This window comes from Setaria viridis, chromosome 2, assembly GCF_005286985.2.
Source record: "Setaria viridis chromosome 2, Setaria_viridis_v4.0, whole genome shotgun sequence".
NCBI classification, from domain to species: domain Eukaryota; kingdom Viridiplantae; phylum Streptophyta; class Magnoliopsida; order Poales; family Poaceae; genus Setaria; species Setaria viridis.
The window spans coordinates 41,817,006-41,844,720 of NC_048264.2; the positions used below are offsets into that span (position 1 = coordinate 41,817,006).

The 27,715-nt window shown below is 45.8% G+C and overlaps 5 protein-coding genes across 5 annotated transcripts; 3 read left to right on the plus strand and 2 right to left on the minus strand.

The window, feature by feature from the left end:
* Positions 1 to 151: 151 nt before the first annotated feature.
* On the minus strand, positions 152 to 4,463 carry LOC117844991 (protein THYLAKOID FORMATION1, chloroplastic). Its single transcript, XM_034725863.2, has 5 exons — positions 4,169 to 4,463; positions 2,561 to 2,831; positions 1,861 to 2,077; positions 849 to 964; positions 152 to 559 (listed from the first exon to the last, which is right to left on the minus strand). Exons 1-5 carry the CDS (start codon positions 4,323 to 4,325, stop codon positions 466 to 468), a joined length of 855 nt encoding a protein of 284 aa, XP_034581754.1. The 5' UTR covers positions 4,326 to 4,463; the 3' UTR covers positions 152 to 465.
* Positions 4,464 to 10,429: 5,966 nt separating this feature from the next.
* On the plus strand, positions 10,430 to 15,612 carry LOC117845731 (vesicle-associated protein 4-1). Its single transcript, XM_034726795.2, has 7 exons — positions 10,430 to 10,886; positions 12,656 to 12,726; positions 12,849 to 12,930; positions 13,029 to 13,144; positions 14,862 to 14,939; positions 15,033 to 15,152; positions 15,244 to 15,612. The coding sequence occupies exons 1-7, from the start codon at positions 10,580 to 10,582 to the stop codon at positions 15,301 to 15,303; spliced, it is 834 nt and encodes a 277-aa protein (XP_034582686.1). The 5' UTR covers positions 10,430 to 10,579; the 3' UTR covers positions 15,304 to 15,612.
* A 1,486-nt stretch (positions 15,613 to 17,098) lies between these two features.
* LOC117843278 (uncharacterized) lies at positions 17,099 to 18,964 on the plus strand. Its single transcript, XM_034723844.2, has one exon. It carries the CDS (start codon positions 17,486 to 17,488, stop codon positions 17,942 to 17,944), a length of 459 nt encoding a protein of 152 aa, XP_034579735.1. The 5' UTR covers positions 17,099 to 17,485; the 3' UTR covers positions 17,945 to 18,964.
* A 2,969-nt stretch (positions 18,965 to 21,933) lies between these two features.
* Positions 21,934 to 22,618, plus strand: LOC140221729 (uncharacterized). The gene has a single exon (XM_072291581.1). It carries the CDS (start codon positions 22,088 to 22,090, stop codon positions 22,331 to 22,333), a length of 246 nt encoding a protein of 81 aa, XP_072147682.1. The 5' UTR covers positions 21,934 to 22,087; the 3' UTR covers positions 22,334 to 22,618.
* A 1,777-nt stretch (positions 22,619 to 24,395) lies between these two features.
* Positions 24,396 to 26,226, minus strand: LOC117844590 (uncharacterized). The gene is made up of 2 exons (XM_034725312.2): positions 25,267 to 26,226; positions 24,396 to 24,985 (listed from the first exon to the last, which is right to left on the minus strand). The coding sequence occupies exons 1-2, from the start codon at positions 25,726 to 25,728 to the stop codon at positions 24,620 to 24,622; spliced, it is 828 nt and encodes a 275-aa protein (XP_034581203.1). The 5' UTR covers positions 25,729 to 26,226; the 3' UTR covers positions 24,396 to 24,619.
* Between the last annotated feature and the right edge of the window lie 1,489 nt (positions 26,227 to 27,715).

Genomic DNA, 27,715 nt, shown 5'->3' on the forward strand with positions numbered 1-27,715 from the left:
TGGTCTAGTGCCTTGTGCTTTCCACCTAAGATATTTTCCAGTTCACTGTGCCAGGTACATAGAAATTCAGACAAACAACACATCAACTGATTTCATGTTCACCACAATATAAAGTGAACACAGAGCCTCTCAAATTATATCTCCACCAAAATACAAAAGAGGAAAGCTATATTTCGGAAAGCTATATTTCTCAGCTTACGAGTAACATTGGTTCCCACATACTTCTTCATATACTTTCGAACAAGCGGTGAGAATGAATACATTTGAAGATACATGAGAAAATACAAATATCTGTTCAATAGCAAGAATAATCTGGATACTTTGTACGGCAGAACGCTACACCACACGACGAGCAGCCAAAGATGTCTCTGTGGTGAAAGGGGATGATCGATATTCTCTCAATACAGTCCAGATGTTACTGTTAAGTCTGTTATCCACGGAAACTCTCCTCTGCGGAAGGCTGACCTAATGCCTCATGGAATAAAGGTCTCCATCAAATTTCGTAACAGCTTCATTCGGCTTTGGAGTTTCTGATCTTTCCTCTCTCTTCTTCTTTTCCCTGCCAATATATAGTTAAGTTGGGTGAGTTTTCTGTCACTGGAAACGTATTGGCAAGAGGGACAATGCAAAAGGGTAGACCAAACTAAGAAATTAGCAGTCCTTAAATAAAAGAGGAGAGATTCAAGTGGCCAAAAAGGGTAAAAAACACTGATCAAGTTATGTATTCAAGAAATTCATTCACAATAAGAACTTCTCAAATAGCTTAGCATATCATTTAATGAAGGTGTCCAACTTAAATGACACGTAAAGTGACAAAGAATTAATTTATTGCTGGGACACGGTATTACCTATCCACATATTCCTTGAGAAGTTCCTTGGCTTGAACCAACTTCGAGAGTATGTTGCGGTAAACATCGAGGTCCCTATCCACACTTCTTTTGTTGACGTTTAATGCAGCGCAAAGCTATCAAGCAAGAAATGAAGTCAGTGCTTGCTGGAAACATTAGTGATGTAACAGTGAATTAGTGCATTCAAATCTGATATCAACACCAAGCACTACCGAAAATGCTCACATGCTTTGCTGAAATATTTGTTATACGTTGCAAAAAATGACTTTGCCACGATGTGCTACACTGCCTCACATATGCAAAAATGATAACTTACAATTGAATGGCAACCTATCATATGCCCAAGCACCAGCCAATAACATTATGAATAAAAACAGTAAGTACAGTTAGTTGTAAGGCTACCCGACTGCACTAGGTTTTGGCACACCAAACCAATCACAGGTGTCAAGTCAAGGTCAAATGAAGTTTGTAGAAGGAAGCCTAACTTCGATGAGTCTGCTTATAGAAATATCTGGATAGGTCCTAGAGGATGCTAAATGCTACCTAGCACGACTTACCTTGAACCCGAATTGTCATTTTCTAGTTAGTTAGAAACATCATAGAACAAGGATCAATTCTAAACTGACTTGAACGCCATAAAGATTAACATATATATAATCTCAACCCTTGGAAAACAATATTGAAAAGACCAGTATAAAAACGAAAGCTATGTAAAGGCAATAAGATCTCAGAAATGAGTCCAGATCATAAGTGGCTCAATGTTTTCTTGTAAAGAACACTGCATGGATCCTAAAGCGGTTGTGAATATTAAATATTAGATTCAGACCGGACACCAAATTGATTTAGGCTAAACTGTGTGCGCTTTAGCCAAAAATAAGACATACATAAAAAAACAAGTCCTTTCTGTAAAAATTTTAGTAAACAAGTTTATAGGTGAATAGGAAGCATAATTAAGAACACATGCAATGACTAATAAGAAATGCGCAAAAAAGTTGATAGTGGCAGGAACAACCTTGTCTAGTACTGTTGGCTCCGTTGCATTTGCAAGCTCAAGCAAACGGAACAAGCCAACTGCAAAGAACCGACTGTAGCTGAAGTTTCCCTTACCCTTGGCCCTTTCTGATATATCTTTCAGAATGGCCTCTATTTCTCCATCTCTGGAAGAAAAATCAACTAATGAGCTGCCATTCTGGGAACGTGCCCACTCTTCCATCTTTTGTGCATCAGCTCTGTACAGTGGACACAAAAGAATGCTTATCCGGATTGTTCAAAATAGAAATGCTACTTTCTGAGGAAAGAGACTATGGATGCCAAGTTGCCAACTAGTAAACCAAAATGCATAAGCTGTTATTGATGCCAAGAAAGATAGCATATAGTGACCCAAAACAAAACATGTAAACATTTAACTACTGTACCTCAGAAATATAAAGGAGGTATAGCAAACAAGCTGGTAAAATCTCTCTCTAAGAAAAAATCCAGGTTTCACAAAAAAGTTAGAGTAAATATGTTTCATGCAACATTGATGTCTTAGAATAACAACAATTTACCATAAAAAATAAGGGCATGCTTTGATATTACAGTATTTGCAAACCACAGTATCTGAAAACATCTTTGAAGAATATATTATGAAATACCACAGTTTCTGATTGCCACAGTACTAACTGGATGATAATATGACTTGCAAAGCCAGATATGTGAGCTATGAAATGTACCTGTATTGATCAGGATCTTCATTTAACGCTGTTATATATGCCTTGAAGATGGAATCCCTGTCCTCGTTGCTGGGATAACCATCCATGAGCTGATCATAGACAGTGACAAAACCAAGAGCAAACACAGGATCATACTGATAGGTTCTTTTGTATCTCATCAGATGCTGCTGAACCAAAAGTTCTTGTAGAACTGTACTGTAAATGCTTGGGATAGGGCGTTTGTATGACTTAAGAAAGTTCAGCTTTGTTTCTGCGACAGTAGGTGGGACATCTGCACATATTATAAATAAATTAGAAGGATGCAGAAATAAATTTCTGTACTATGCTACTTACACAAATAAGATGTTCTACATCGAATCCAGCCAGTTTTAATCAGAATATATTGGACAGTGTGTGGATTACCATGGCCTAGTAGAAAATACTTGACAAGTGAGTTACAATTTGTTTGAAAATAGTCATGACAAAGTATTAGAACAATGGAAGAAGCCACAGAACAACACAAGGAGCTTCTGGTATGAGATGATTATGTGAAAACTATTAAAGTTTAGCAGAAAGAAGCATTTCATTTTGTGCCAAGACTACCAAGGAAACCTGTTTTGGTACACCAGTTCAACTCATAAGCATCAAAAGAAATTGTGTTTCTTTGGTAATCGAATTGTATGTGAAGATGGTGCCCAGAAACCTATGCACGAAAGGGTCTCATGATTTCAGAAGCAGGTATTAGCAAAAAAAATGTATGGCTAAATTAATCCAAAACTAGTACACCTCCAAAATATATGGGGTTTGTTAAACTTTTTTTTTCTCAAATAAGCAGGACTGCACATCATTATATTAAGAAGGAATAAAGATTGGTCTTACAAAATAAAGGACTGGGCTTGTTATTTCATTGATCTCATTCAACACTGGATGTCAAAAGCCTATACTCTATAAAATTAACTGCTCATGATTATTCCTACACGATTAAGCTTCTTTAGGTGACTTGCTCACACCAGTCCTCATTTTCCAGAAGGACCTCAAGCCAGTCCTCTTCATGTGGAATTCAACACATAAAAGTTCAGCGCATTGCAAAACTGCATTTTCTAAGCACCAAGTGGGACTATGATCCTGACTAAATCCAATCAACTGAAAAAACAAACTTATTGCATCTGAATTCTGCTGTCTCTAGCACAGGCAAAGGGTGAAGAGTTGAATGGAGCTATGGATGCATATATTGGATTGGTACGATACCATGCAGCCAGCAAACTCCCGACTGATTGGATTGACGGAAAAAATATTTGGATTTGATTGCTCATAGCAAAGAAAGGTCCACTAGAACAAAACGATTAGAACAATTCATCCAAGCAAGCTAGAATTTATTGCCAACAAAAGCCACACCAGCTCACTGCAGGGAGCATGACGACGACGACAGAAGAATCTGAGGTAGTGTGCCTCGGTGAAGGAGGCACCACCGCTGGCGAGGCCAGGAATCGCACATTGGTGGGTGAATTTGGGATGAGGAGGAGGAGGTCTTTTGCGGTGAGTCGCACATGCTGGATGGTGATTTGGATTCACTAGCTTGGGATAGCGCTGCAGCTACACGACCGACAGAACAAAATAGAGATAGCTCACCGCCCGCCGTGGCGACGCAGCGCACCACCGAGCGCGAGCCCCGCCGAGCCCTCGCGCTGAGCACGACGGCGCCGGAGACGGCCGCCGCAGCGGACGACGGCCTCCACTCGGAGGCTCCACGCAGCGCCGCGAAGGGGAGCGACGATATGGCCGCCATGGGACACCCCTTTGGTCCTACAGCCGGTTGTTCCGCCGGACGCGGCGGCGGGTGGTCGGCGCCGCCGACGAGGGCAAAATGGTAAATGCAGAGGGGCGAGACGGCGAGTGCGAGGAAAGGCTATTGTTCGTCTGGGACTCTGGGTAGCGAGGGATGGGATCTTTCTTATCCAGTAGGCCTACGCAGGTTTCTCGGCCACTAATAAGTTGCCACGTGGCATGCCATTCTTTTGGTAGGAGATTCAATTTTGTATATTTGACACTTTTTAAGGTCTTTGGGGCAATTTTTATGGTCATGAGAGGTTGGATTTGCTTGCGGTTTTGCAGTTAGGATCTGGAATTTAGTGGTTTGATGGCTTTGGCTTAGACTTTAGCAGCTAAATGTCGACCAAAACGTTTGGTCTCTGTTACTTTCACGTTTGGTCTATGTTACTTTCCTAGTGGTGTTGAAACAACTCGAATTCCCAGAATTCATGTCTCTGCACCTTTGTGATAGCTCCAGGAAGTGGCTATTACGTGCAATCCTTGTCTCAGATAGTACATTTCCATACAAAGGCGAATATAACGGAAATAATCAAGATAATACATGCCTATATTGTACAACATCTCAGCTCATGCCGGTACAAGTCCGGCAGGACCGAATCAAATATAAGAAAAGATCTACGAAGCGCAGCGCATCAAGCGAGTGGATCTCCATATCCAACAGGCAACTTGAGCGAAGGACAACACCCTAGTCTTCTCATCCATCTTCGAATCACGGTCGAAACCTGAAAAGCTAAAGTCTACCCGAGAAGCGGGCAGGCCATGTCAACTCCCAATAGCAGCAAGCTAAGGAAACGGGGAATAATACTATATGCATGAAAAACCTATATATGGTTGTAGAGGTTTATGCAGCAGCAGTAGCAGCATTCAAGGATGCATCTCTGAGGTCAACACCTCATATCAAGGAAGTCGTCACAAATCACCAGATCCTTCACCCAAGAATCTAGCACCCAAACACACTAGGCAATGTGAGAGCTCCCTTCTCTCACATCTCAACGGCAAACGCCGATCTGTCTCAAAAGGGGAAGGTAGAAGAGTAGTAAAGTCTAGTTAGAAGTAGTGGTAGTCAACAGGACTATCCATAACCAGTGAACACAGACTATAGCTATAGGTTTATATACTCTGCAGAGATTGTACATCTGTACCCGCACGGATGGAGCCTGAACGAGGATCAGCCGTCCAAAACCCACCTAACAGTCGAAGCTCTAATAGGTGGAAAACACTCTCCTGTTTCCTCGAGTCTAGAACTATTCTCAACTACAGGGCACGCCGTCACTAGTTGAAGGCCTCAAAGCTGTTAAACCTACCCATGTCAGGGTGCAGTCAGGTCAAAGCAGGACAACGCCTTGAACTCCTTACACTGATCCTCCAATCCGCTTACAGGCTGAGCACTATCCACCACTAGTCTCGGACCGAATCCCGCCCATAACAAGACGAACGGTATGTACGTAAATAGATACTGTGACCGGTGGTAAACCGACTCAGTCCTTAGGGGCTGAGAGCGAGCACTCAACTCCACAAAGTATGTGCTGAAGCACTTGCAATGTACAAGCCCGGCACTTGCTAATCAGTATCAAACAAGATACCCGCCACAAGCACAGGGGGTGGAGAGAGTCCAGAATGCTCTCTCCTAGCAAGGCACTCCAGTACTAACCGCGGCTCGCTCTCGTCAAAACACGTCAAGGGATCACGCTCACCCAAAACACACGCGAGTATACAAGGAATCCCATCACCAAATCCATGGTATATGCTTATCCATAACTCAAAAGCATGTATATGAATATAAGTAAGGTGAACTAGCTAGCGGTCTGTAGCTAGTCCACAAGTAGGTATCAAGGAAACACGGTAAACAATTATCAAGGCATGGCTAACAAATTGGCTATACAATCAACAATCATCCAAGTATCATAAATAAAACGCTAGCAACTAAGCATGCATAGGATCTATATGATTGGGAGTGATATAACACCTTATTCGTTGTCGTTGAAGTCCTCCTCGGTGTAGTCGAAGTCGTAGGAGTCCTCAGAATCGTAGCTCGAGTCTGAATAAAACAAGATACGATGCACATATATAAATTAATCAGCATTAAATCTAGATAAAAACTCCAAGAAAGCTAAATTTAGAATATCCAAATAACACCAAACTACTACAAACAGCATAGGCTCAATTTTACGAATTTAAATCATTTGGTTTCATATTTTTCTAAGTTCGAATGAATTAGTTATGAATTGTTAGAGTTCAAATCAATTTCTGGATTTTTAAATAATTGGTGAAAATCAGAAAATATCGGAGAGCGACACGCGGTAGCACCAGAGCGTGCCACGTGTCTTACATCAGCAACGGGTCCGAATGACATCAGCATTGACCTGGTCAACGAATCAACGATCAGCGGGTAAAGTCAACGGTTTACTGTTCAGCGCATCCCATGTGCTGACGTGGCATCTACATGTTGGCTGTAGGCCAACTGCAGGTTAGCTATAGGCCGGCTATAGGTCAGCTGTAATGCCTGCATGTCAGCTACGTGCCTGCTGAGTCAGCGGCCACGTATGGTCTTTAGGCGGTTGTAGGGTGGCTGTAGGCTAGCTGTTAAGCGTGCGTAGCGGTCCACGCGGTGCTGACGCGGCTGCCACAGGTTCAGATCCGACGCGGCGATCCTCTATGGCCTGTATGGCCACTTCAACATGTGGCCACCAGTGTGGCCGCTCCAAGCTGGGGTTAGGGCGCGCACGGGGTGTTTGACGGAATGCCCTAAATGCATTCCGCAGCGGCGGCGCACGGCCGACGACAGTTAACTGGTGGCTCGGCAAGGTTCAACGGTGACGCGGTCTTAGGTGGCTCGACGATGGCTTTGAGAAGCGGAAGCCTTGGCCTTTGGCCGGGTTTAGGCGGCGACACGGCGGAAGACTGGCATTGGCAGCGAAGGACGGCGGTGCGCAGCTGAGGTTCTCGGTGGCGGCGCCTCCTTTTGGCGCAACGACGGCGGCTCTGAGACGGCGGCAACTTCCTCTCAATGCAGCCCTCCTTCTTTCTCATCCTCTCCTCTTCTCTTTCCCCCTTCACGAACTAACGGTGGCGGCTTGGGAGGTAGCCCCGGGTGGTTTGGGATGGTGAGGGCTATGGCTGGATGGGGTATTTATAGCCCCTGCCGAGGCTAAGGTTAGGGTTTGCAGGGTGTGCTGTGCCAGCGAGCTGGCGGCTGGGATGCAGCGGCAACTCGGCGGGGTAGCGTGGCGGCCATCCGCGATGCTAGGACAAAAGCGAGGGGAGCGGGGCGAGGTCATAGGTGTGCGCGGCTGCGCGGTAGTGCGCGCCAGCATGGACGAGGCCGGCGAGCCCATCCCATCGGGCGCGCACGTACCCAGCACGTGATGCGTACGGCCGGAGGTGGAAGACAGTGAACAGGGCAGCGGGTGACATGCGGGTCCCGCGTATCGATGGGCGAAAGGGAAGAAGAGGTGGCGTCGGGGGTTTGGTGGGCTAGCTGGGCCGCCTTGACGGGCCAACTTGCTAGACCGCTTCGGCCGAAGTGGAAGAGAGGTTAGACGGGTCGGCCGGTTAGCTACAGGCCGACCTGGTTTGGTTAGGTGGGCTGCTAGGTGGGGTAGTAGGATTGGGCTGGTTAGTTTAGTTTGGGTTTTGCTTTCATCTTTAGTTTGAATTTTGAATTAGATTCAGAATTCAAACACACTCAAGTTTGAAATCTAAATTAAATCCACGAAGAACCAAATCAAACTAGCACACAAGTTTTGAAAAAAATAATTGTGCAATTTATTTATTAGGAATTTTAGGAGAGGAAATAGAAGTTGACTTTCATTTTTTTTAATGAGCACGCAATTCAAACAAAAAGTTTTAATTTTTTTTTGCAAAAACTTGCACAATTAATATCACTCAATTTTGAGGGATATTATAGGTGTGTACGCAATAAAGACATATAATAACATTTTCTGAATAATTTATTTGTTTGTAGAAGTTGATGTTGTCTTAAAGTGATAATGCTCCTTGAATTCGAGTGAGAATTAGGATACGGGACCTACTGATATTCTGGAGCACAAGAACACATGAATGTTTGGTAGGTATAGACCATTTGTTGCAAATATGCTTCTTTGAAACTTTTTGTATATCTCCAACCTGAGTTGTGAAGTGTAAGACCGTTTATTTTTTTGTACATAGCATATATATGAGCAAAAATTGCAATATGTTTTCTTGAAAGCTTTTCATCTCTAAATGTGAGATGTGAAATTTTTTCATAGTATAATTTCTTGTTATGTAGCAAAAAAAATAACATATAGCATGCAATATTTCCACTTTAGATTGTCAACTGAGACAAAATATCATCCACTTTTATGAACAAAAACTGTATCAACTCTTGTGAAAACTATCTTACGAGCAAAACAAAGATATTTGGGTATTTTTTTATCTAATTAGCTTATCCTAAATGTTACATATTTAAAAAATAAAAGGAGTATGATGGAAGAAGTGAACATATTTTGGTCTTGTGGTGTGATAAAGTTATAAGTCATATACTAAACTTTGGGGAGCCAAAGAGAAAAGCGAACGAAAGGGGTAAACAGGTAGAATCAACAAATCATAGGAGGCTTATCATCCTATATAACTTTTTAGCTCCGATGTTATTAGTTCTTACTCACTTTAATAAACACCTTTTAACAACCATTAATACTCATCGCTACTGGCAATGAGCATGGAGAAGTAGAATATCATAAAAAGGTATGGTAAATTCAAAACTTCTTTAGCTGAGAATTTTGCTATACATTTGGTAAGCACGGTAATAATAGCACAAAATAAAATATAAATGTAATGTATTAGCAATAGGTAGTGTAAAATTAATAGAACATCCTTAACAAATAAATGCATCCCAAGAGGTTAATGGTGTAAATTGTTATAATTTATTCATTTCGCACTAGAAGTTATTGGCATACAAAAATACAGAGCTTTGTGGAACTCAATGGAATATTCAAAAGAAAACTTGACATTTGAGTTTGATTGTTTAAGGTCTTTGATATCCAAACTATCTGGTTGCTGGTTGCTTTCCTCTTTAAGCAATAATAGAGATTTGACTTTTCCAATCGCACGTGTTGTATTTTCTCTTCTAAAGATGGCGTATTCTTTCCCTCTCATACTTTTTTCCCTTCCAAGTGTTGTGTTTCTTTCCTTTAGACGTGTTTATGTAAAGGTGTGTAAACAATTAGCAATATTATTTGCATCTTTCATTTGCATGCGAAGGTGTTGTCCTTTGAACAAGAGACTCGATTCATGCCTTTTAGTACATGAATACTATAAGATAGATGTAATATTATCTTGTAGTATGTATGATAGATGTTATTCAAAAATACAATTTTATTATAAGATAACGTTATCTTGCTGCCACCATATTATAAGATAACAAAAGCAGTAACGCCTAAGAAAAAACAATAACCCATTACTAGCTTGTACATTAATTTTTTTGATACTGATCATGCAATATCTTGCTGCCGCCATGGGCATACTCCTTATTTTGTTGGGTTTCATTCCCGCTTTATCATCTCCTTCATTGGTGGTTCACTCTCCATATCATTTGCCATTATTATCATCGTCCATTGCCACCCGAACTTGTTATCAGTCATATCAATGTCACTCAAACACCGTTGGTGTGATGAAGATGAACCCTAAACCTAGAAGAAAACCAATGTTGCCGCACATTTTTAATTTTGATGAAGCAGCATTACAACTTTAGCTATCTAAGGTTGTCAAACTAAGCTGTTTACCGCAAAGAAATTTTTAGCTCTGTGCCCGTGCATCACCATGGATCCATCGCCGGGGAAGAATTGACAAAAGCAACGCTTCAAGCTACAACTGGACGGGAACATGTATGCTTTCAGAGTTTCACTGCTGTCACCTCCTTCCTCGTCCCTCCTCGGTCCGGGTGGTGCATAGAAAACAGTAGCAGATCCATCACGGGCCCATGATTAGCTTCACTGTAGCAGCAGCAGCATAAAGCCGCGGTCCACAGGCCATCAAATAAAAGTCAACTGGAAAAAGACGCGATAAAAGGGGCGAGATCAAGGATGCAGAGCGCACTGTAGAGAAAGCTGGAGGTGAAACGGTGAAAGAAAAGGAGATCACTTTAGAAGAGTGGGGAGAGCGTGAGCGCAGCAGCCACCCCGGACCACAAGCCAAGCCACACCGCGCTTGGTGTGGTAACTGGTAACTTGCGTCATGGCGATCTCCGGCGAGGAGAGGCACGCGCCCGCCGGAGGCGACTCCGGCGGCGGGAAGCTCTGGAACCTCTGCCGCATGCCCTTCCGGCAGGCGGGCGGGGCGCCGGCAGCGCCGCCTCCGCAGTCGTCGTCGTCGTCGTCCGGGATCCACCACTCCGCCGGCCGGTACGGCCACGAGGCGCCCGTCGCTGGGGACGGAGGTGCGCAGGGGGCGTCGGCGGGTTCGATCTCGTCCGTGGCCAAGTCGCTGCTGCCGGCCCGCCGCCGCCTCAGACTCGATCCGGCCAACAAGCTCTACTTCCCATGTGAGGACGCGAGAAATTAAAGCTCTCTTTTAACTCCTGCTTGTTTAATTTTGGGATCTCCTCTCGAGTAGTCTGGAAAGTTGCCATTTTGCCCTGATCTGCTTAGTATGTCGCATGCCTAAAACCCTTCGATTCCGCTATGTTCTTTCTGCAATTATTTATTAGTTTTGCGCGATCTTAGCTATTCCGAAGTTATCTGTCGAGGAAGTGGCGGTCGATTTGGTGAATGAGTTGCTTGATTCTTGGAATGTATTCGTTGGGGTTTGGTTTTGGTCGGCGACTGGGATAAATACCTTTTTGAGCATGACCGGGATACACACCTTGGGTCCATTTCCACCCGGTTTTCTTGATCTTGGTGTAGAGGTTAGGATATCATCAATCTGGAGTTGGATCTAAATCTTAATGGACACTTGTTGTGCAGTAGAAGTTCCAGCAGGGAGTACCATTAATGAATTTTCAGTAGAAGACTTGAACTCACAAGATTCTGGAACTGAACTTCAAGTAGGATTGTTTTCATAGCATTAACTACGTTGCCGCCTTAGATTTTTAGCTGATTTGGCACTGTATTAAATAAGGGAGAGAGGGATGAGAGGACAAAACCGGGTCTCATGCAAAACATTGGGCATGTTTTGATCTCATAGGGATTATAAGAATCTGGATAGTGGATAAGGATTATTATCTGGATTCTGCCTTAATAAATGCTGTCTGTCCCTTTCTCTCTCTCTAACCCCTCTCCAAATAGTAGGGTTGAGGGAACTAATTGGATTCTTATAGTCTGGGTGGTTGGATTCTTATAATCCACACAAGGGATGGTGTCTGGGTGGTTGGATTCTTATAGTCTGGGGGTGTTTGGATCTCATAGGGATGCTGTCTTCATAATAGGTGGGGAGGATTAGATGAGTAATAGACAGGAGGGATAAAATGGAGTGAGTAACCAATTTCTTGGCCTATGGATAGGCATGGTGCATTGGAAAAAATGGTGTCTAGAGTTGTGTCCACGTGACATGGCAGGGTATGGAAACTACTTGATGGCGTCACATTGGCATAGCCTTAATGTGGTATGTGAGTATGTCGGTGTAATCAAGTGCCTGTTTGCAGCAGTTGTTTGGTATGTAACACTTGGGTGACAGAACTCCTACCCTGGTAGATGGGGGTGTGAGATTATGATCTACTTTATGTTGCAATTTTTTTTTGGTTGATTGTTGATGCTATGATGCGCAAGTTTGCTGCGGCTGAACATGTAAATGATACATACATAGAAGTATTTGTTTCTCAAGTTGGCTGTGAGCCTGTGATAGAACATAGAATCGAAACATAGCTATTACTGCAGCTTTCTGATGATCTTACAATACTCTTAGATTCTGTTAGATAATGTTGTGTTTGCAACACACTGTTACATGAGTAAGGCAGTTATGGTAGGTTGCCATGTTTTTAAAATCGGATTGTTCTTCTTTGCCTCGAGCATATTCTCAACTCTTCGGATGCCAATACCTTGTTACTTTATTGAAGCTGAAATGTCGTCTAGGACTAGAACCCTTGTCAGAATCGGATAGCTAATTGAAAGGACAAGAAAAATGCTTGATTGGCTAAATCACTCCCAGGCTTGATTTATTTTCAGCTTAATACTTGCATAATCACTAGTGGTCTTATTTTTTAATTAGTAATAGCAGCAACAAATGAGAAAAATGTTTCCATTCAACCTTGTATTTGATTAATGTTTGCTATTTTGTGATGAGAAGTTAATGACATTCCTGTCTTGCCTTGTATAGATGAACCAGGAAAGCAGGTCAAAAGTGCAATTAGGATAAAGAATACAAGCAAGTCCCATGTAGCATTTAAGGTTTGTATATTGCATTGCACAACTCTACTCCAACAGAGTATGTGTTGAATCAGCAGTGTTTACACTAGTTTTGTTGGTAATGATTTTTTTTTCTGGCCGTTAACTGATATTTGAATCTCTAGTTTCAAACAACTGCACCCAAGAGTTGCTTCATGCGCCCTCCTGGAGCTGTCCTTGCCCCTGGGGAGACTATTATAGCAACTGGTAATACCTCTATAACCTTGGGTCCTGTATTTGAATAACAACAAGGCCTCCCAGTATTCTGTTTTGGTGCTTATTGTTTCATGTTTCTAAATTGCCAGTTTTTAAGTTTGTGGAGCACCCAGAGAATAATGAGAATGTTCTACAAAAGTGCAAGGTCAAATTCAAGATTTTGAGCTTGAAGGTGAAGGGACCAATGGAATATGCACCAGAACTGGTTAGTAGCTTGTCCTGCGTTCTTGTTTGATTTATACCAAAATCATGGCTGGTTAAAGAGGTGGGAGAGTATGGTAGCTTTAGAGGTTAGTGCCTTGCCGCCTTAGTTACAAATGATGCCCTAGGTGCGAGGTCACTTGGTTGACCTAGGTGGTACCCTGGGAGGTCGCTTGGTGGATCTCCATGGAGGCTAAGTAGGAAAATATTCCCAGAGATGATAGTGTTTGTGTTGAAAAGGAAGGTTGTGTGGTGGCAAGAGAGTTGACACATTGTTGGCATACACCTTGGGTAGGATGAGCTTGGCAGGAAGTCTTATTTCGAGCTTATGGCTAAAGTAAGCCCACTAAGTTGGGTAATTAATTTATTGGGTGTGTGATTTTGGGGACCTGCTCAACTAGGGTGGATTGGTCCTCCATGGGTATGATTTTGGTAGGATGACACCATTCTTACTTTTTTTTGTGATAGTTACTATTCTTCCTTATTGTAGTAGACTTAAAAGCTTATGGATGTTTCAAGCTGTGAAGGGCTAAACTCATGCGTTCCTCAAACTGAACGAGCGAGATACATTTTGAGTTACGGTTAAATAAAATTTACTGACCACTCTATTCCTGGAAACTAAACAACATATATATTAATTACGCAATTAGTGATTCGGGATTTAGGGGCTGCTAGGGTGGATTATAAGGTTGTTAGCGGTTGCCACATAATGAAAATTTATGGCATCTGCCTGTAATTTGATTGTAGAGAGTATTTGGGCTGAATCCTTACGCGCCCGCAAGGCCCGTATCATCCCCTTACCCTTACTTTGTATGATATATTTCATGACATAGAGCAAATCTCATGTGGTCATTTTTTAGAGCCTTTTCATGTGATGCAGCCTGTACAGGGGAACTGAGATTAGCTCAGTTGGTGGGATGTGTGGGTGTGCACTCCCACCACCTAGGTTCGTGTTCCCTTCAACTTAAATTTGGGTGCTTATTTCTTCTTACTTAGAATGCCATCGTTTCCTCCTAGGTTGGTCAAGGTCTTAGCTTTGCTGTCCAGTAAATTCTTTACTCTCTATGTTTCCAAACAATGTCTCAGTATTGTATTAATTTTGTAATACAATGCATAATTTGGGGATTCAACTAAAGGGGACATTTTGTTTCTTAAAACTTAAAAGCAATTAGTTGATAGGGTGATCCTAGTTGAACAATTTGCTAACATTTTGCATCTTACAAATCTGACCCATTTTGCATTTGGTGTTTTGAGTTGAATGGACATGGGACAATTCATGTTTCATATCCTTGATCCAATACATGATACTATTGAGATCCATATGCTATAGGGTTCCAGAAACTCTGAACTTATGAAGGGGCTCAGAGCCTTGTGGCAAGTACAGTTGTGTTCTGTGGGTCATGTTCCTGTAAAGTTAATATGCATCTTGTCTTATATTCTTCACCGAGGTGTGTTCATGTTTGTGTGAGGGTGGTGTGGTTTTGTTACTTTTGTGTTTGGAGGAGTTTGTGTTTTTGGGCCAACGCTCTCTCTTCAATACAAAGTTATGCAGCTCTCCTGTGTGTTTGAGAAAAAAAAGAACTCTGAACCTTTTTTTTTCCTGCAATTTTTTGTTTATATCATGTGGATGTGACTTTCCCCCAATTATCAGTAACTTCTGTTGTGGACTCAGTAGTTCATTTTTCTGTTTGGAAAACTAATTTTTTTTTTTATTGATGCAGTTTGATGAGCAGAAGGATCAAGCTGTTGTTGAGAAGATCCTGAAGGTTGTATTCTTGGATATAAACGGTCAAAGCCCTGTAAGTAAATGATAATAACAAAATTTTTCTTTGTGAATATTTTGGTGGACTCTTGAATTTGAACAAATCTCACTCACTCATTCTTTTCCAAAGCAACTGGAAAAGCTCAATAACCAATTAGCTGAGGCAGAAGCTGCACTTGAGGCACGGAAGAAACCTCCAGAAGAAAATGGCCCAAAAATAGTTGGTGAAGGGCTTGTCATTGATGAATGGGTATGCCTCTCAGGCTTTCTCAGCTGACATGAAATCTTCTGGCTCTGTCCGGCTCAGTGCTAAAATCCATCATTACTTGTGTTCATTGCAGAAAGAGCGGAGGGAAAGATACCTCGCACAACAGCAGGTTGAAGTGGTCGATTCGGTGTAAATTGTACCTTCTGCTGCCCCACAATCTATGCATATGGCTTCAACAAGGGCTGTGACATTCCTGTAAACTCTTAGGTTTTGTTGTAGTGTAGTGTATGTGGTAGTCTAGGGTTGTGCTTGCAGGATCAGTCCCCAAAGGACAAGCTAACCTCCGGTATTATCGGTACTTCTTCGTGTAATTGTGTTAACAAATTTGTTGGTGGGTGCTAGTGCTGGATGCGTTTGTTTGTCGGAGCAAAATAAAGCGTATAATTGTTGGCATCAGAACAGGTTGAGGCGAGTGCCATGTAGGATATCTGCTTCCTGTTTATATTGTCGTGCAAATGCCGTGCTGATTGGGGGTGGGGTGGATCATATTAATCTGAATTTATAGAAAACTTAAAACCTGTTGCAGCATTGCTCACCTTTTTCTTCATCTGTCTGTTGTGTTGGTATGTAATCTTAATTTTAAGAAGCCAAATTACTTTACTGTTTAGGTTGCCCTTCTCATGATAATTGGTTTGAGCATTACGAAACTGCCCTATCTTTTTCTCTAGCGTGAGATCTGTTGTTGATAACATCGCCGGTATCGAATGTAGTTATTGCCATGGTAATTTAATCTGTGATCGGCCATGACTTTCTTTGATTCCTAAACCATATCTCCAAGATTAAATTACACTGCACCACATGTACAGCCTACTGATGCAAGTTTTGCAATGCCACGGTATAATGAAATATAAATGATTTGTATTGAGCTCCAAGCTTCGGTTGCACCCACATATAGAACCAAGAAATATGTTAGGGGTATACTAGTTCAGAAAAGATCTATGTATACATCGATTGCACTGTGAATATCACATTTTCTGTAAGTGGTCACCTGGATGAATCTTCTTGGTTGTTAAGTAGCACAGGCGCCTGTTTCTCAACTAGTTCGATTCCATTTGATGAATTTGTCACCTATTTACACTCCATGGAAAGATATGTTCATAGGTATAGAATCGATAGCTTGATATTATGTGAATACATGTCACTGTGAATGGTACTGATCTAGGAGTAATGAACAAGGATCAGACGTCCTTATCAACACACTAGTGATTCATTTAACTACCTAGCAGCTATTTTAATCGTGTAAATCACCGCAAGTCGCATAACATAATGGTTTATCTCCTAACGCAATATAAAACCGCTTGATGTTTACCAGTTTATTCGATTGCGACATCCACTTGTGTGCAAAATGTAGGACATGACCAGAAAGCTACAAGTGATGATATTCCACGATGAGATTCGTGAGATCTTTGTATACGCATATAATATCTGCAATGGATCTCAGATAGTCTGTCTATGCAATTATCTGTGACCATGTCACTTTAATCATCGTTATTGTTTATTAGTGATCTAGCTAATCTTCTTGTTAACTACTGTTCTCTTTTAGAAAGGTATGTAGTTTTACATTGACACATTACTGACAGTTACAAGAAACTATTTACTGTGTCCTTTGATGCTAATTTTGTTGTCCTGAAAAGAACTAAAGCATATGCGAGAGGTACACTACCATAATGTTACCGAGGGTTGAATTCTAAAAATAATTTTACCGAGGGAGATTTTTTAAAGAAGTCAAACTGGTTTCTCATGCCCGTTAGAGAGATTGATATTTGTCTCACTCGCTTCTTAATTCATGTAAGGATAACCATCAGGTCCTAGCCGAGTACTATATTGTTTATCTTAATGCAGCGTCAGGAGCAAAATTCAAGCGAGCACATGCAGCAAGAAGCTAAGGCTTGATTCTCGGCCGCTTCTTGCATGTTCATAACGGATAATGCTCCAGATCATAGAACCTATCCATTATCCATCTCAGTCGACAGTACTCTCTAGTCTCTATCTGCATTTCATCTGCCATATCCGCAGGTGGTTTAACTTCAGAAAGACAGAAACCAAAGTGACCAGCTTACTCCCAATTCAAATCCAAAGCCCACTGAAACTTACTGCATTGGAGACTCGAAACTTAGCGATTAGTATGAACCGACAGGGACGTGAAGGAACTGAAGAGCTGAGCGTGACGACTTAAAAGTGATGCGAGAGCAAAGCAGGTTCAGGCAAGATGAACTGGATGCTGCAGAGAGGACAAGCGCCTCTAACTGCAGTGCCCATCCAAATCAGATGTGGCTTCATGACTCCATGAGCCAGGAGCCATACCATGGACTCGGATGCCGGCAGGAGCTCCCGGTTTGGCGGAACCAATGGTCCGCCCGCCCACCTGTTTCCCGAGCTGCCCGCAAAACCATTGGCCACTGACATCAACGCACGGCACGTCAACACATGTGACATGTGTATATATAGCTCATTCTGCTGCACAATACTCCATGTACGCTCACGTTCTTGAGGAGTTTGTCCAAGTTTTTGAGTCAGAACGCAGCACAGCTGCACAGGGGAGGATGAGGTTTGCAGTGGCGAGCAAAGCGTACATGGCGGTGACGCTGGGCGCCGCCATGGAGCTCAAGAAGCAGGTGGCCAAGCCGTGCTCGTCGGCGGCGAAGCGGGGCGCCGCGCCGGTGATCGCGGCGCGGTCGTCGTCGTCGGCCGGCAGGGCCGACGGCGGCGGCGGCCACGGCGCCGAGGAGTCGCTGAGGATGGTCATGTACCTCAGCTGCTGGGGGCCAAGCTAAGGCTCTGCAGTCTGCAGCCGCGGCGGAGTGGCCAGTGCCGCAACTGCATCTGCATGTACATGTTTCGATCAATGAGATCTCTCGATAACAATTGCAACATCTGCGTTCGTCCTCGCCGAGCTCCGAATCCAGGAACCATCGTGTTCTTGGTTGGATGCTCGTCCAAGGCTCAAGCTAGAGCAAAGCTACAAGCCTACAACCAAGCTGACATGCACATTAGTAACAAGATGAACTTATAAATATGGATCAGTTAGTTCTATGACCAAGCTTGACATGTATGGATATGCACCCCTTTTGTTGTGTGCTTTTTTTTTTCTTGCACACAATTGCAGAAACTTTGATGAATATGACTTGGCCAGGCCAAGTATTAGCAGGGACTGCATCATCAAGATAGAATCCCAGGGTAATATTATCGTGTGTTATCCCAAGAGTAGGACCAATTATCGGTGTCAACCATCACCATAATTTAGTCTGAAATACTCTAAACAGAAGAGGTGGAGAAATGGACAAGAGTGGGACGCGGCAGCATCCAAAGCGACAAAGCAGGAGGTGCCCACTGCCAGATGATGGAAAACGATGACTCACCACCGCGCCTCGGGATAAGCCTCGACACCTGTGGTAGTCTCACTCAAGCGGGTTCTCCCGCGAGCCGTCTCGGCAGGATTATGCTTCAGGAATGTTTTGAAAGTCCAAGAATAAGACCAGCAACTCCAAGGGATCAACTAACAGCATGTTTGGTCTGTAGAAGCAATCGGTCCGGGTTGGAGTCATCCGGAATGACATCGTCTGCCGTTTTTATGTCGAATGATGCGGACCAAGGAAATATGCTCGTTTGTGGCTTTGGAAGGACATCTTGAGGTTTAGGCTCGTATCGCAAACCAAACAAGAAGATTAGCTTCAGGTTTAGGCTCGGATGATTCCGGACAATGTCATGACGCCATCCAAACGTGCTGTAAGTCATCATGGATAGGATGGTCTATCATAGGATCATCATAATAATACTTTTTGTTCCAAAGGTCATCACAATAATTCTAGTGAGATCAGACTACGGTTCATCCTATATTATTTCTCAAACCAAGAAAAGAGTAGCCCATGAAATTAGAAGATACTAGTAAAGGACCATTATTCACCGCTTCATTAATGTTTTGCTCGTTGGTGCTACATTACCGAACACTCACCAGCTACAATTCTACAAACTAGTTAGGTGGCCCGCGCAAATAGTGTGGGCTAGATTGCTGTGACATATTTGTAAGGTTTATTTAGTGGAGCTTCACTCGGCTCCTTGATGTGCACACATCAATCTTGTTTCAAATTTTGTGGGTTAACACTTTACCATTGATCCAGTTTCCATGCATTTGAAGTTAATTAACCGCTTCATCTTAGTTCCTCTAGAATTTTGATCATATCATAGGGATGTAAAATCCTTAGTGGTGCTTTTTTGTTCTCACTCACGCACGCTTGCACTACCCACTATTTTCACTCAACAAATCCGTCCTATTCCAACCTCCCCATCGTGAGCTGCGATGGGCGGTGGCTTTGGCTTATAATTTCACATGTCTGACCTCACAATTGTCAACCATGCCTCAGCATCTCTCGTTGTTGTGTTCATCTCTGGCGCACCAAATCGAGTGTCTGGTTTGATGAAGCAGCATTATGCCTGCATCTCTTTTTTTGGCATATCAGATATCTTGGAGCTCCTCCTTATATTGTCGGTCATCTCCTGCCCTTCAGGAAAATTGATATCCTCCTATGTTTCTGAAATTGTTGGATTTCTATGCTATTTCTTGTTTAATAAAACTAATTAAAAGCTAATATATGTAACATATTTATTTTGGGCTTGTTATTTTAATTTATTTCTGGTTGGGTCGATTAATTGAAAACCTAGTATACTCACGGTAGGGGTGGATCTAGGGGGGGCTAGGGGAGCTACGCCCCACCCACCCATGTTTTTTAGCCTTGGATGAAGAGTGTAAGAAGAAGATAGAGAGGAGGAGGAAGAGAAAGAGGAAGGAGAAGAGGAAGAAGAAGAAATGATGAGCAACCTACTGACTCATGGCAATAATATGGCATCCGTGTACAACGATAGTTTTACCTATAGCTTTCACTTAACAATGCTAATTTTGTGTTTCCATCAAAAAATGCTAATTTTGTGTTCGTTAAGTGTTGGAGTGGAACTTGAACATGGACAGCTAGGAGGAACCTCTTTCCCCTGGTCCGTACATTGGAGAGTGAAGCTATTTCAAAAAAAAACTTTTCCTCGTACCCATAAACCAAATCGAATTAATCCAGCCGGAAATTGCTAAATAAAGGAAGCATAAAATGCTCTATGAACTGCGATCATGTAACTAATATACCTGGTAAACCCAGCAAATGCTATTTTGCTTTCTTTATATCTATAGAAGTGCAATTGCTAAATCCGGTCACAAATAGTACATGAAAAATACCTTGTGAGTAATATGATATTTAGCTTCTAATATTATTCTGACGGTAGCTGCTCACATGGTTGATCAGCATCGATGATGACGACATTCCAAATCCTTTCCTTTGCTGAATCAATCTCTCCTTGCGAGTTGCGACGGCAGCTACGCAAGCAGGCTTAGAATCTGGCCAAGCCTTATCCTGCCGTTCCAGCAATCCAGCGTTCCTTGCGACTTTAATTTCTTTTACTACATGAAAACTGAATTTGGTTCCCTTCATGGAAAATACCTGGAAACAGTTCTTTTTGGAAAACCCATCAACTTGGGCTGAAACTAAGACCTTTTCGCCTGTTCGTTTTAGTGCGCTGACCACGCTTGCAGCCGGCCACTGGCGAGGATATTGTCAACACCAAACTTACAATCCGTTCTAGATCCAGGCCGCTTGTCTACCATTGCAGACGGCCTCCGGTCAAGTCCTGGCAATACATAAGATGAGATGGCACTTTGCCCGTTTGAAAGTTGAACCAAAACGGATTGTCACCGATAACTGTAGAAGTGCCTCCAATCGTGTGGACGCTGAATCTAGCTACGTCCATTGCGGGTGCTTGGAGAACTGCGAGATGTCTCCAATTAGCATCGTTTTTTGCTTGTGACTGCTCTAGATGATTTCGTGTTGCGATTGTCTCTGTTTTTTTTATACACATACGTATATATGGATAGATTAGTTTCGGAAACCATGTGTCCTGGAGATGAACGGTGTTGGTTCTAAGTTCTAACTTCCAACATGTCAAGGTCGGAGGAGCTGCCTTATGTTAGCTTCCATATATACGTGCCTAACTCATAGTTATGATTATCGGAATATGATAGGGTTGATTTTATGATGGCTATGGTTCCATGCATAGTTTATATTTTTCGATTTTTTGTGTTTATTAATATGGGCTCTTTTGATATTGATCGTTAGATCATCGTAAAATCCAATGGTACGTATTCTTGTTTTTTTTATTAATATGGGAATTTCTAGACCATCAACTCTTTTGGTTAATATAGACTGTAAAATCCGACGTTATATATATTCTTCTCTTTTTTCTGATTAATGTGGAAATTTCTAAACCCTCTCGATGAACGTAGTGACTTCTTTTAATACTATTGTAATAAGACAATAGATAGATAGGTGTGGCACGTATAAAACTGTATACCAACCCTACTTTAGAAATGACACTATGATTTATGACTTACGTTGATTTCACAAGAGAATCCGTGCCTCAAACAGACATAAGAACAGTGTGCTTAGGGTGCTGTGCTCCGGACTCAACCTGGAACGGAATCGATAGCGAGCGGAGCAAGTCGAAACGTGAACGAGAAGAGGGAACCACGTGACGGGCTGGGACTTGGGACATGGGAGTTGGGAGTTCACGGAGCTCTCGTGAGAAGCAGCCGAGAAACTCGCCGAGATGCAGCGGCAAAAGCGGCCACGTCCTCATCCTCTGCCCCGCAAGCAACTGGGCCAGGAAAAAGAGACGCAGGAAAGGATAATACCAAAACCACCAGCCGCAATTACCCTCCCACCCGCTACAAATACCACTCCCTCTCCCACCCTTCCACACCTCCCAGCTCCACCACCACCAGCAGCAGCGTGCGAGTAGCACAGAGAAGGAAGGAAGCTAGTAGGCGCGAGCAGCGGAAAGCTGTAGTAAGAACACTACACGGGGCTCGTGTTTCTGACAGGATGGCGCACATGAGCCGGGTGTGGGCGGCGGCCACGGTGGCCGCCGTGCGGGCGCAGCGGGAGAGGGCGCCCTCCGCCGCGGCGGCGGGGGCGGGTGCCGGGGCGCGGGACCGGCTGGCGGGGCTCGCCCCGCAGGCGGCGGCGCTGGCCGCGGCGCGGGCGGCCGCCGACGACGGCCGCAGGCAGGCCGGCGCCGACGAGTCGCTCCGCAAGGCCATGTACCTCAGCTGCTGGGGCCCCAGCTGAGAGGATAAGGCCGTTTTGTGAATGTGACGGGGCGGCGGATGGGTGGGACAGGCGGTCGGTGTAGGGGCCTCGGCCTTTGCGGATGCTCAATGGCCGGACCGGGCCTGCTGGGGCCTTTGATGAACTCGCGATCGCGAGATGCGTTGAGGGGTTCGGTGATTTGGGATTAACATCTGGGAAATTTGTGGGATCATCAAAAGGGTTACTGTACTGTAATCTTGTACATATGCTTCCTGTAGATATCGAATGGAACTAGGGAAAAAGAAAAAAAAAATCTTTCGGCTACTTTCTCTCTGGAACTTTCGATCGATTAGTCAGAGCAAACGCTGTCGAGTTTGAGCGATTAGAGCTCTCTGCCAAAGTGCCAAGTGTCCAGCGTCGAGCAACCATGTCAAAACGAAGGGCGGGAGCGGAGTTCGTGTCGCTCCGGCCCGGGCATCACAAATTCACAAGGATTTTGTATATAACAACTTTTTAAGTTCGTCGATCAATCACGTAGCCGGCATCCTGATGGATCGGCACAGCAACGCGTTGAGTTGAGCCCGGCGCCGGCCGAACAGACTGCTACGAGCCCATGACCAGGCAGCACTTCGGCGAACGCCGATCTCGGCTTCAAACTCTGAAGTTCAGGCGGGTTCCGTTCCTACCGCAGATAATTTCAGGCAAGCAAGCGGCTCGATGGACCGATGGCCGGGCAGGGGACGGGACGTACGCGATTACCCACACCGCACGAGGACGTCGCAGAGGTGCGCCTCCCGCCGCCCGAACAGGTCGCAGCTGCCCCAACCGTTGGCCGCACGGGTTCAGAGTTCATCGGAGAAGTCGGCCGCACGGGCACCAACCGTTTTGGCGCAGATCCTAAGGTCCGGTAAGGCCTGGCAACGCAGCCGCGAATCCCCTAGTCGATCACTCGCCGTCCTCTCCTCGATTCGTCACCACTCACCCCGCGCGCATCATTCCTTCGCGAGCCGCGCGGCACCGGAGCTCGACACGGCGACAGGATCGCACCGGGGAGAGCGAGGCAGCGAGCGCGAGGGACATGCCGCGACAAGCGACGGATATGATTGACTCGCGTCGGACAACGATGCGGAGCTGGAGCCTGACGCGGTTGGCTTTTGGCCTGCGCCGGCTTTTTCACGTGGTGTCACGTGACGCTGGGCCACCGCGGTCGCGTCCCGGGACGGGTGGCGCGACGCGACGCGACCGAGTGACGGAAACGAAGCATGGGCGAGAGAGAGGGCAAACGACGCGACGGGACCCCCACGCCGTGGTCTCCAGGACGCGTGCTCGCGGCCGGTGCATGCACCGCGCGTGCGCCGTCGCTCCAGCTCCTGCAATACGTCCGGAGAGCCAAGAGTGGGAGCAAGATTGCAAGTCTGCAAGAGCAAGTAAGCAACTCTCACTCAGCGGCTGGCATCATGCGTGCCGTCATTGGCGGAGGCCGGTGGCCGTAGCGGCTCTCCTTATCTCCTACGTTCCTGGGCTGGCAGTGGCAGGAGTCGACGAAACTTGCGTTGGCAACGACTCCAACCGCGGCGTACGTTGATCCGGCACACCACGTGCCCTCAATTTAGGCGTCGTGGAGAGGGTTCTATAGCGTGCCTACCGCCTAGCTCTAGCCGAACCGTATACGAATCGTTCCACAAGCTTCCAATGCTCCACGAAGCATATGATAGGAAAAGAGGGTGCAAGACCTCAGGCCTGATGTAGTGATGTTGTGTGGGATCGAACCTACCTGGAAGCCTGGATAACCATGATTTTTATACGGTATCAAAGTTAACATGATTCTGAAACTCCCAATCCATCCAACTAACGAACGAGTGAGAGATTTTTAGAAGTAATCTCTTCTCGTTTATAAAGCCCAACAGGCTATAGCCCATGTGCTATTTCGAAACTCCTACGCACAGCCAAGAAACACCACGTACCCAGAGAAATAGGCCCATAAAAGAGGTGGCACCCGCAGCCCATTAACCACCACGCATCGCGCGCGGATATGAGAAGCCCATGCCCATATTCACAACAGCAGAAGAACTGAAGAAGTGACGAACATCCTCCCAAAGAATACCGACACTCCAACAGCCTCGACATCATTAGACCATTACCTCCAATCGCAATATAGTACGTGGTAGCAGTAGAGTAAAAGAATACTGTGCTCAGGTTTGCATCTAACCACCGTGCGATAATCGCCTACAATACCCACGCCAATCAAACGCTGCGTACAAAGAATATCACGCACGCCGCCGGCCGCACCACCAACGCGAGCCGTGCATCACACATCCACACAGCTCAGACGTTGTCGGGCAGGTCGAAGTGCTGGACGCCGAGCACCTGCAGCGCGGCGTTCTGGACGAAGAGGACAACGCCGCACTTGGCGGCGCGGAAGCCGTCCCAGAGCGGGAACTGGACGGTCCCGGACACGGACTTCTTCGCGGAGGCGCCCTCCCGCACCGCCGCCACCTTCTCCAGGCGGCGCACCACGTGGTCGTTCAGCAGCGACTTGCCCTTGTTCTCGCCGCGCCCGCAGTCCGTCACCAGCCCGCTCTCGTACAGCGCCACCAGCACGCTCGCGCCGCCGGCGCCCTCCACGCGGCTGCGCAGGGTGCCCGTGAACGACGCCTGCAGCGTCGTCGGGTTCGGCCGCTGGAACGTCGCCTGCACGTTACGTAACGTACGCGGATCAGATCAGATCAGGTCGAGGTTTCAACGGTGCATCTACAGTGACATTGACACCGCATCTACAGAACCCATATGTATCCGGTAGATATGAAATACTGTTCATTGCAGATCCGGCATAAGAACAGTGGCTGATGAGACGTTCCACAGCAACAGGCAATCAGATATCCTGGTTGTCGCTTCTTAAATTTGCAGACCGCTTTGAACACTTTCTACATGGCAACAGGATCGGATGTGCAAGGAAGTTGTAATTACAGTACCTTCATGGCGGGCGCCGGGTATCGCGGCGCGTCGCGGACGCCCTGCGCGAGCGCGTCCTGCTCGGTGCCGACGCAGTGCGCACGGCCCTGCACGACGACCTGCGGCGTGAAGAGCGTGTCGAGGCGGAGCGCCTCCACGTAGGCCTTCTGGCGCACGGTCCAAGCGCTGGACGCGAAGGGGTCCTTCCACCCGCTGTGGTCCCAGTAGTCCACGTGGAACGCCAGCACCACCACGGCCGGCCCGCCGCCGCCGCCTTCCTGCTGAGCCGCGGAATCCTGCGCCAGCCGCGCCGCCACGGCGTCGGCCTCGGGCGACGCCCCGCACCCCTGCGACGCGAACAGCTCCAACAACACCGGCCCCGGGGCTACCTGCTGCTGCTGCTGCTGGTCCTCCTGCTCGTCCGGCGCCGACGCCGTCGCGCCGCCCCTCCGGCCAAAGCACGCCAGCAGCCGCGGCGCCATCGATGGTTGTAGGCTAGCTAGTATCTGCCTTAGCTAGCGAGCTGCCGGCGCCGGCGGTAGTGGTGCAGCTGGCGAGGGAACGTCGTGGCGAAGGGAATGAGGGGAGATCAAGTGACGAGCTCGCTCGCGTGGTGGCGTGTAGCGGGCAAGTAGTAGGTGTCCCGGACGGTATGGTGTGTGGTGGCCTGGTGGGATAGATGATTGGTGGGTGGAACTGAACGTGGCGGTGGCGACGGCAACAGGACACCAGCCTGTCAGCACGCAACCCCTCTTGGTGTTGGAACTTCGCCGGCTGGCCGCCATGTGTGTGTTCGTGCCCGCCTAACCTCCCAGCTCCAGCCTCTTCTTTACTTTGTTTTCTCGCATTCTACCTTTTCCGCCGCAGACTTTGCATTTCTAAATCTGGTTTCACCGGTTCAGTGCGATCCGTGAACAGATTATTCTGTGGCCATGTTCCTTTGGGGAATGGAAGGAGGAAGAGGAGAACCCGCTTTTGCTTTCACGATCGGCGCGATGCTTTGCTTGGTCCGGTGTGTTTTGTGGGCGCGGCCGCGGCGGGCACCGTGTCGGCGAGTGGTTGGATCCGCCGCCGGGGTGGCTGTAATTTTTTAACATACAAACAGCAAGACCACGTTTGAGCCGCTGCTGAATGCTAATCAATCATTGCCACTAGATTACAGTAGTAGCCAGTCGTGCGTCTATTACGTGTATGCTGGTTGGGGTTAGCAGACGAGCCTACAAAGTACAGACAGTGCTGTGGGTGTCGCTGAGGCCTGCTGCTTATTTTTAAGCACCCGTTACATCGATGTTTACATACTAATTAGAAGTATTAAACGTAGACTATTTACAAAACCCACTACATAAGCGGAGGCTAAACGGCGAGACGAATCTATTAAGCCTAATTAGTCCATAATTTGACAATGTGTTGCTACAGTAAATATTGGCTAATGATGGATTAATTAGGCTTAATAGATTCGTCTCGTCGTTTAGCCTCCACTTATGTAATGGGTTTTGTAAATAGTCTACGTTTAATACTCCTAATTAGTATCTAAACATTCGATGCGACACGTGCTAAAAATAAGCAAACGGAAACCAAACAGCCCCTTACACGTTCGCTGATCCTGCGTGATCGTCACGGTGCAGTTCGTGGAGTTTTGTGTCGATCAGATACCGACAACGGCTGGCTTCGACACTATGAAACTTGCGGAGACAGCGATCGGATTTTAATTGGCGTGCGCTGGCGAGTGTGGCCGTGCACCTGATCGTACATCGACGTCCGACCTGATGATTGTCACCGACTCGCCGTCGGCCGAACCTGTCGGCGGCGGGCCTGGCAAAAATTATCGAGACTTATCTCTGTTTTCTTCTGTGGGTTGGCTGGCAGCCTGGCGCCCGTCCGCTCTGTTAAATGGGCCGATTATTAATACCTGGGCTGGCCTGCACTGGTAAGTTAATGGGCAGCAGGCCTGTTTAAAACTCAGTCCAACAACGCCTTTGGTTCTCGGCCTTTCTCTTTCCAGAAGCAGGTTCATGTTGGGTCGAGAGGAAGGAACAAGGCTCAAACGAGGCCGATTTGGGACAGCCCACAAGACTCGAAATGGGTGGTGGTGTTCCCGAGTCAAGGGACTGATGTTTGCATGCTCAACGAGGCTCATCAAGCCCACCTAACATTCTGCGTCAGTCGTTTTGAATTAAAGAGAGAAAAAATGGAGCCCTCTTCCATCCTCCACGTCTTTGGTAGCCTTCATGCCTCTAGTTCGGGGAACCAGGGTCCGACGTCCGCATGTATATACGCCTTCCTAATAAGTAACTTTTGGGTAGGTTAGTTTGCCCATGGCAGGGTTAGTGTTGCATTCGGGTATTTGTCGTTGATGGCATCCTCTGTGATGAAAATCCCCTGTCGCTTAGCATCAAGGTACGTCTTCCAGTTCCTGATGGAGTTGGAACTGGGTTGGTGTGTAACAGTGTAAGGATCCTCTTCTTTATT

Excerpts from the sequence above, each read along its gene's own strand:
- LOC117844991 (XM_034725863.2), bottom strand. The coding sequence starts at position 4,325 with ATGGCGGCCATATCGTCGCTCCCCTTCGCGGCGCTGCGTGGAGCCTCC. Across the intron at positions 2,832-4,168 it reads CTGCGTCGCCACGGCGGGCG|ATGTCCCACCTACTGTCGCA; the intron begins GTGAGCTATCTC and ends TAATATGTGCAG. Across the intron at positions 560-848 it reads CTCAAGGAATATGTGGATAG|GGAAAAGAAGAAGAGAGAGG; the intron begins GTAATACCGTGT and ends ATATATTGGCAG.
- LOC117845731 (XM_034726795.2), top strand. The coding sequence starts at position 10,580 with ATGGCGATCTCCGGCGAGGAGAGGCACGCGCCCGCCGGAGGCGACTCC. Across the intron at positions 13,145-14,861 it reads TGGAATATGCACCAGAACTG|TTTGATGAGCAGAAGGATCA; the intron begins GTTAGTAGCTTG and ends TTATTGATGCAG. Across the intron at positions 14,940-15,032 it reads ATATAAACGGTCAAAGCCCT|CAACTGGAAAAGCTCAATAA; the intron begins GTAAGTAAATGA and ends TCTTTTCCAAAG.
- LOC117843278 (XM_034723844.2), top strand. The coding sequence starts at position 17,486 with ATGCCGGCAGGAGCTCCCGGTTTGGCGGAACCAATGGTCCGCCCGCCC.
- LOC140221729 (XM_072291581.1), top strand. The coding sequence starts at position 22,088 with ATGGCGCACATGAGCCGGGTGTGGGCGGCGGCCACGGTGGCCGCCGTG.
- LOC117844590 (XM_034725312.2), bottom strand. The coding sequence starts at position 25,728 with ATGGCGCCGCGGCTGCTGGCGTGCTTTGGCCGGAGGGGCGGCGCGACG. Across the intron at positions 24,986-25,266 it reads ACCCGGCGCCCGCCATGAAG|GCGACGTTCCAGCGGCCGAA; the intron begins GTACTGTAATTA and ends CGTAACGTGCAG.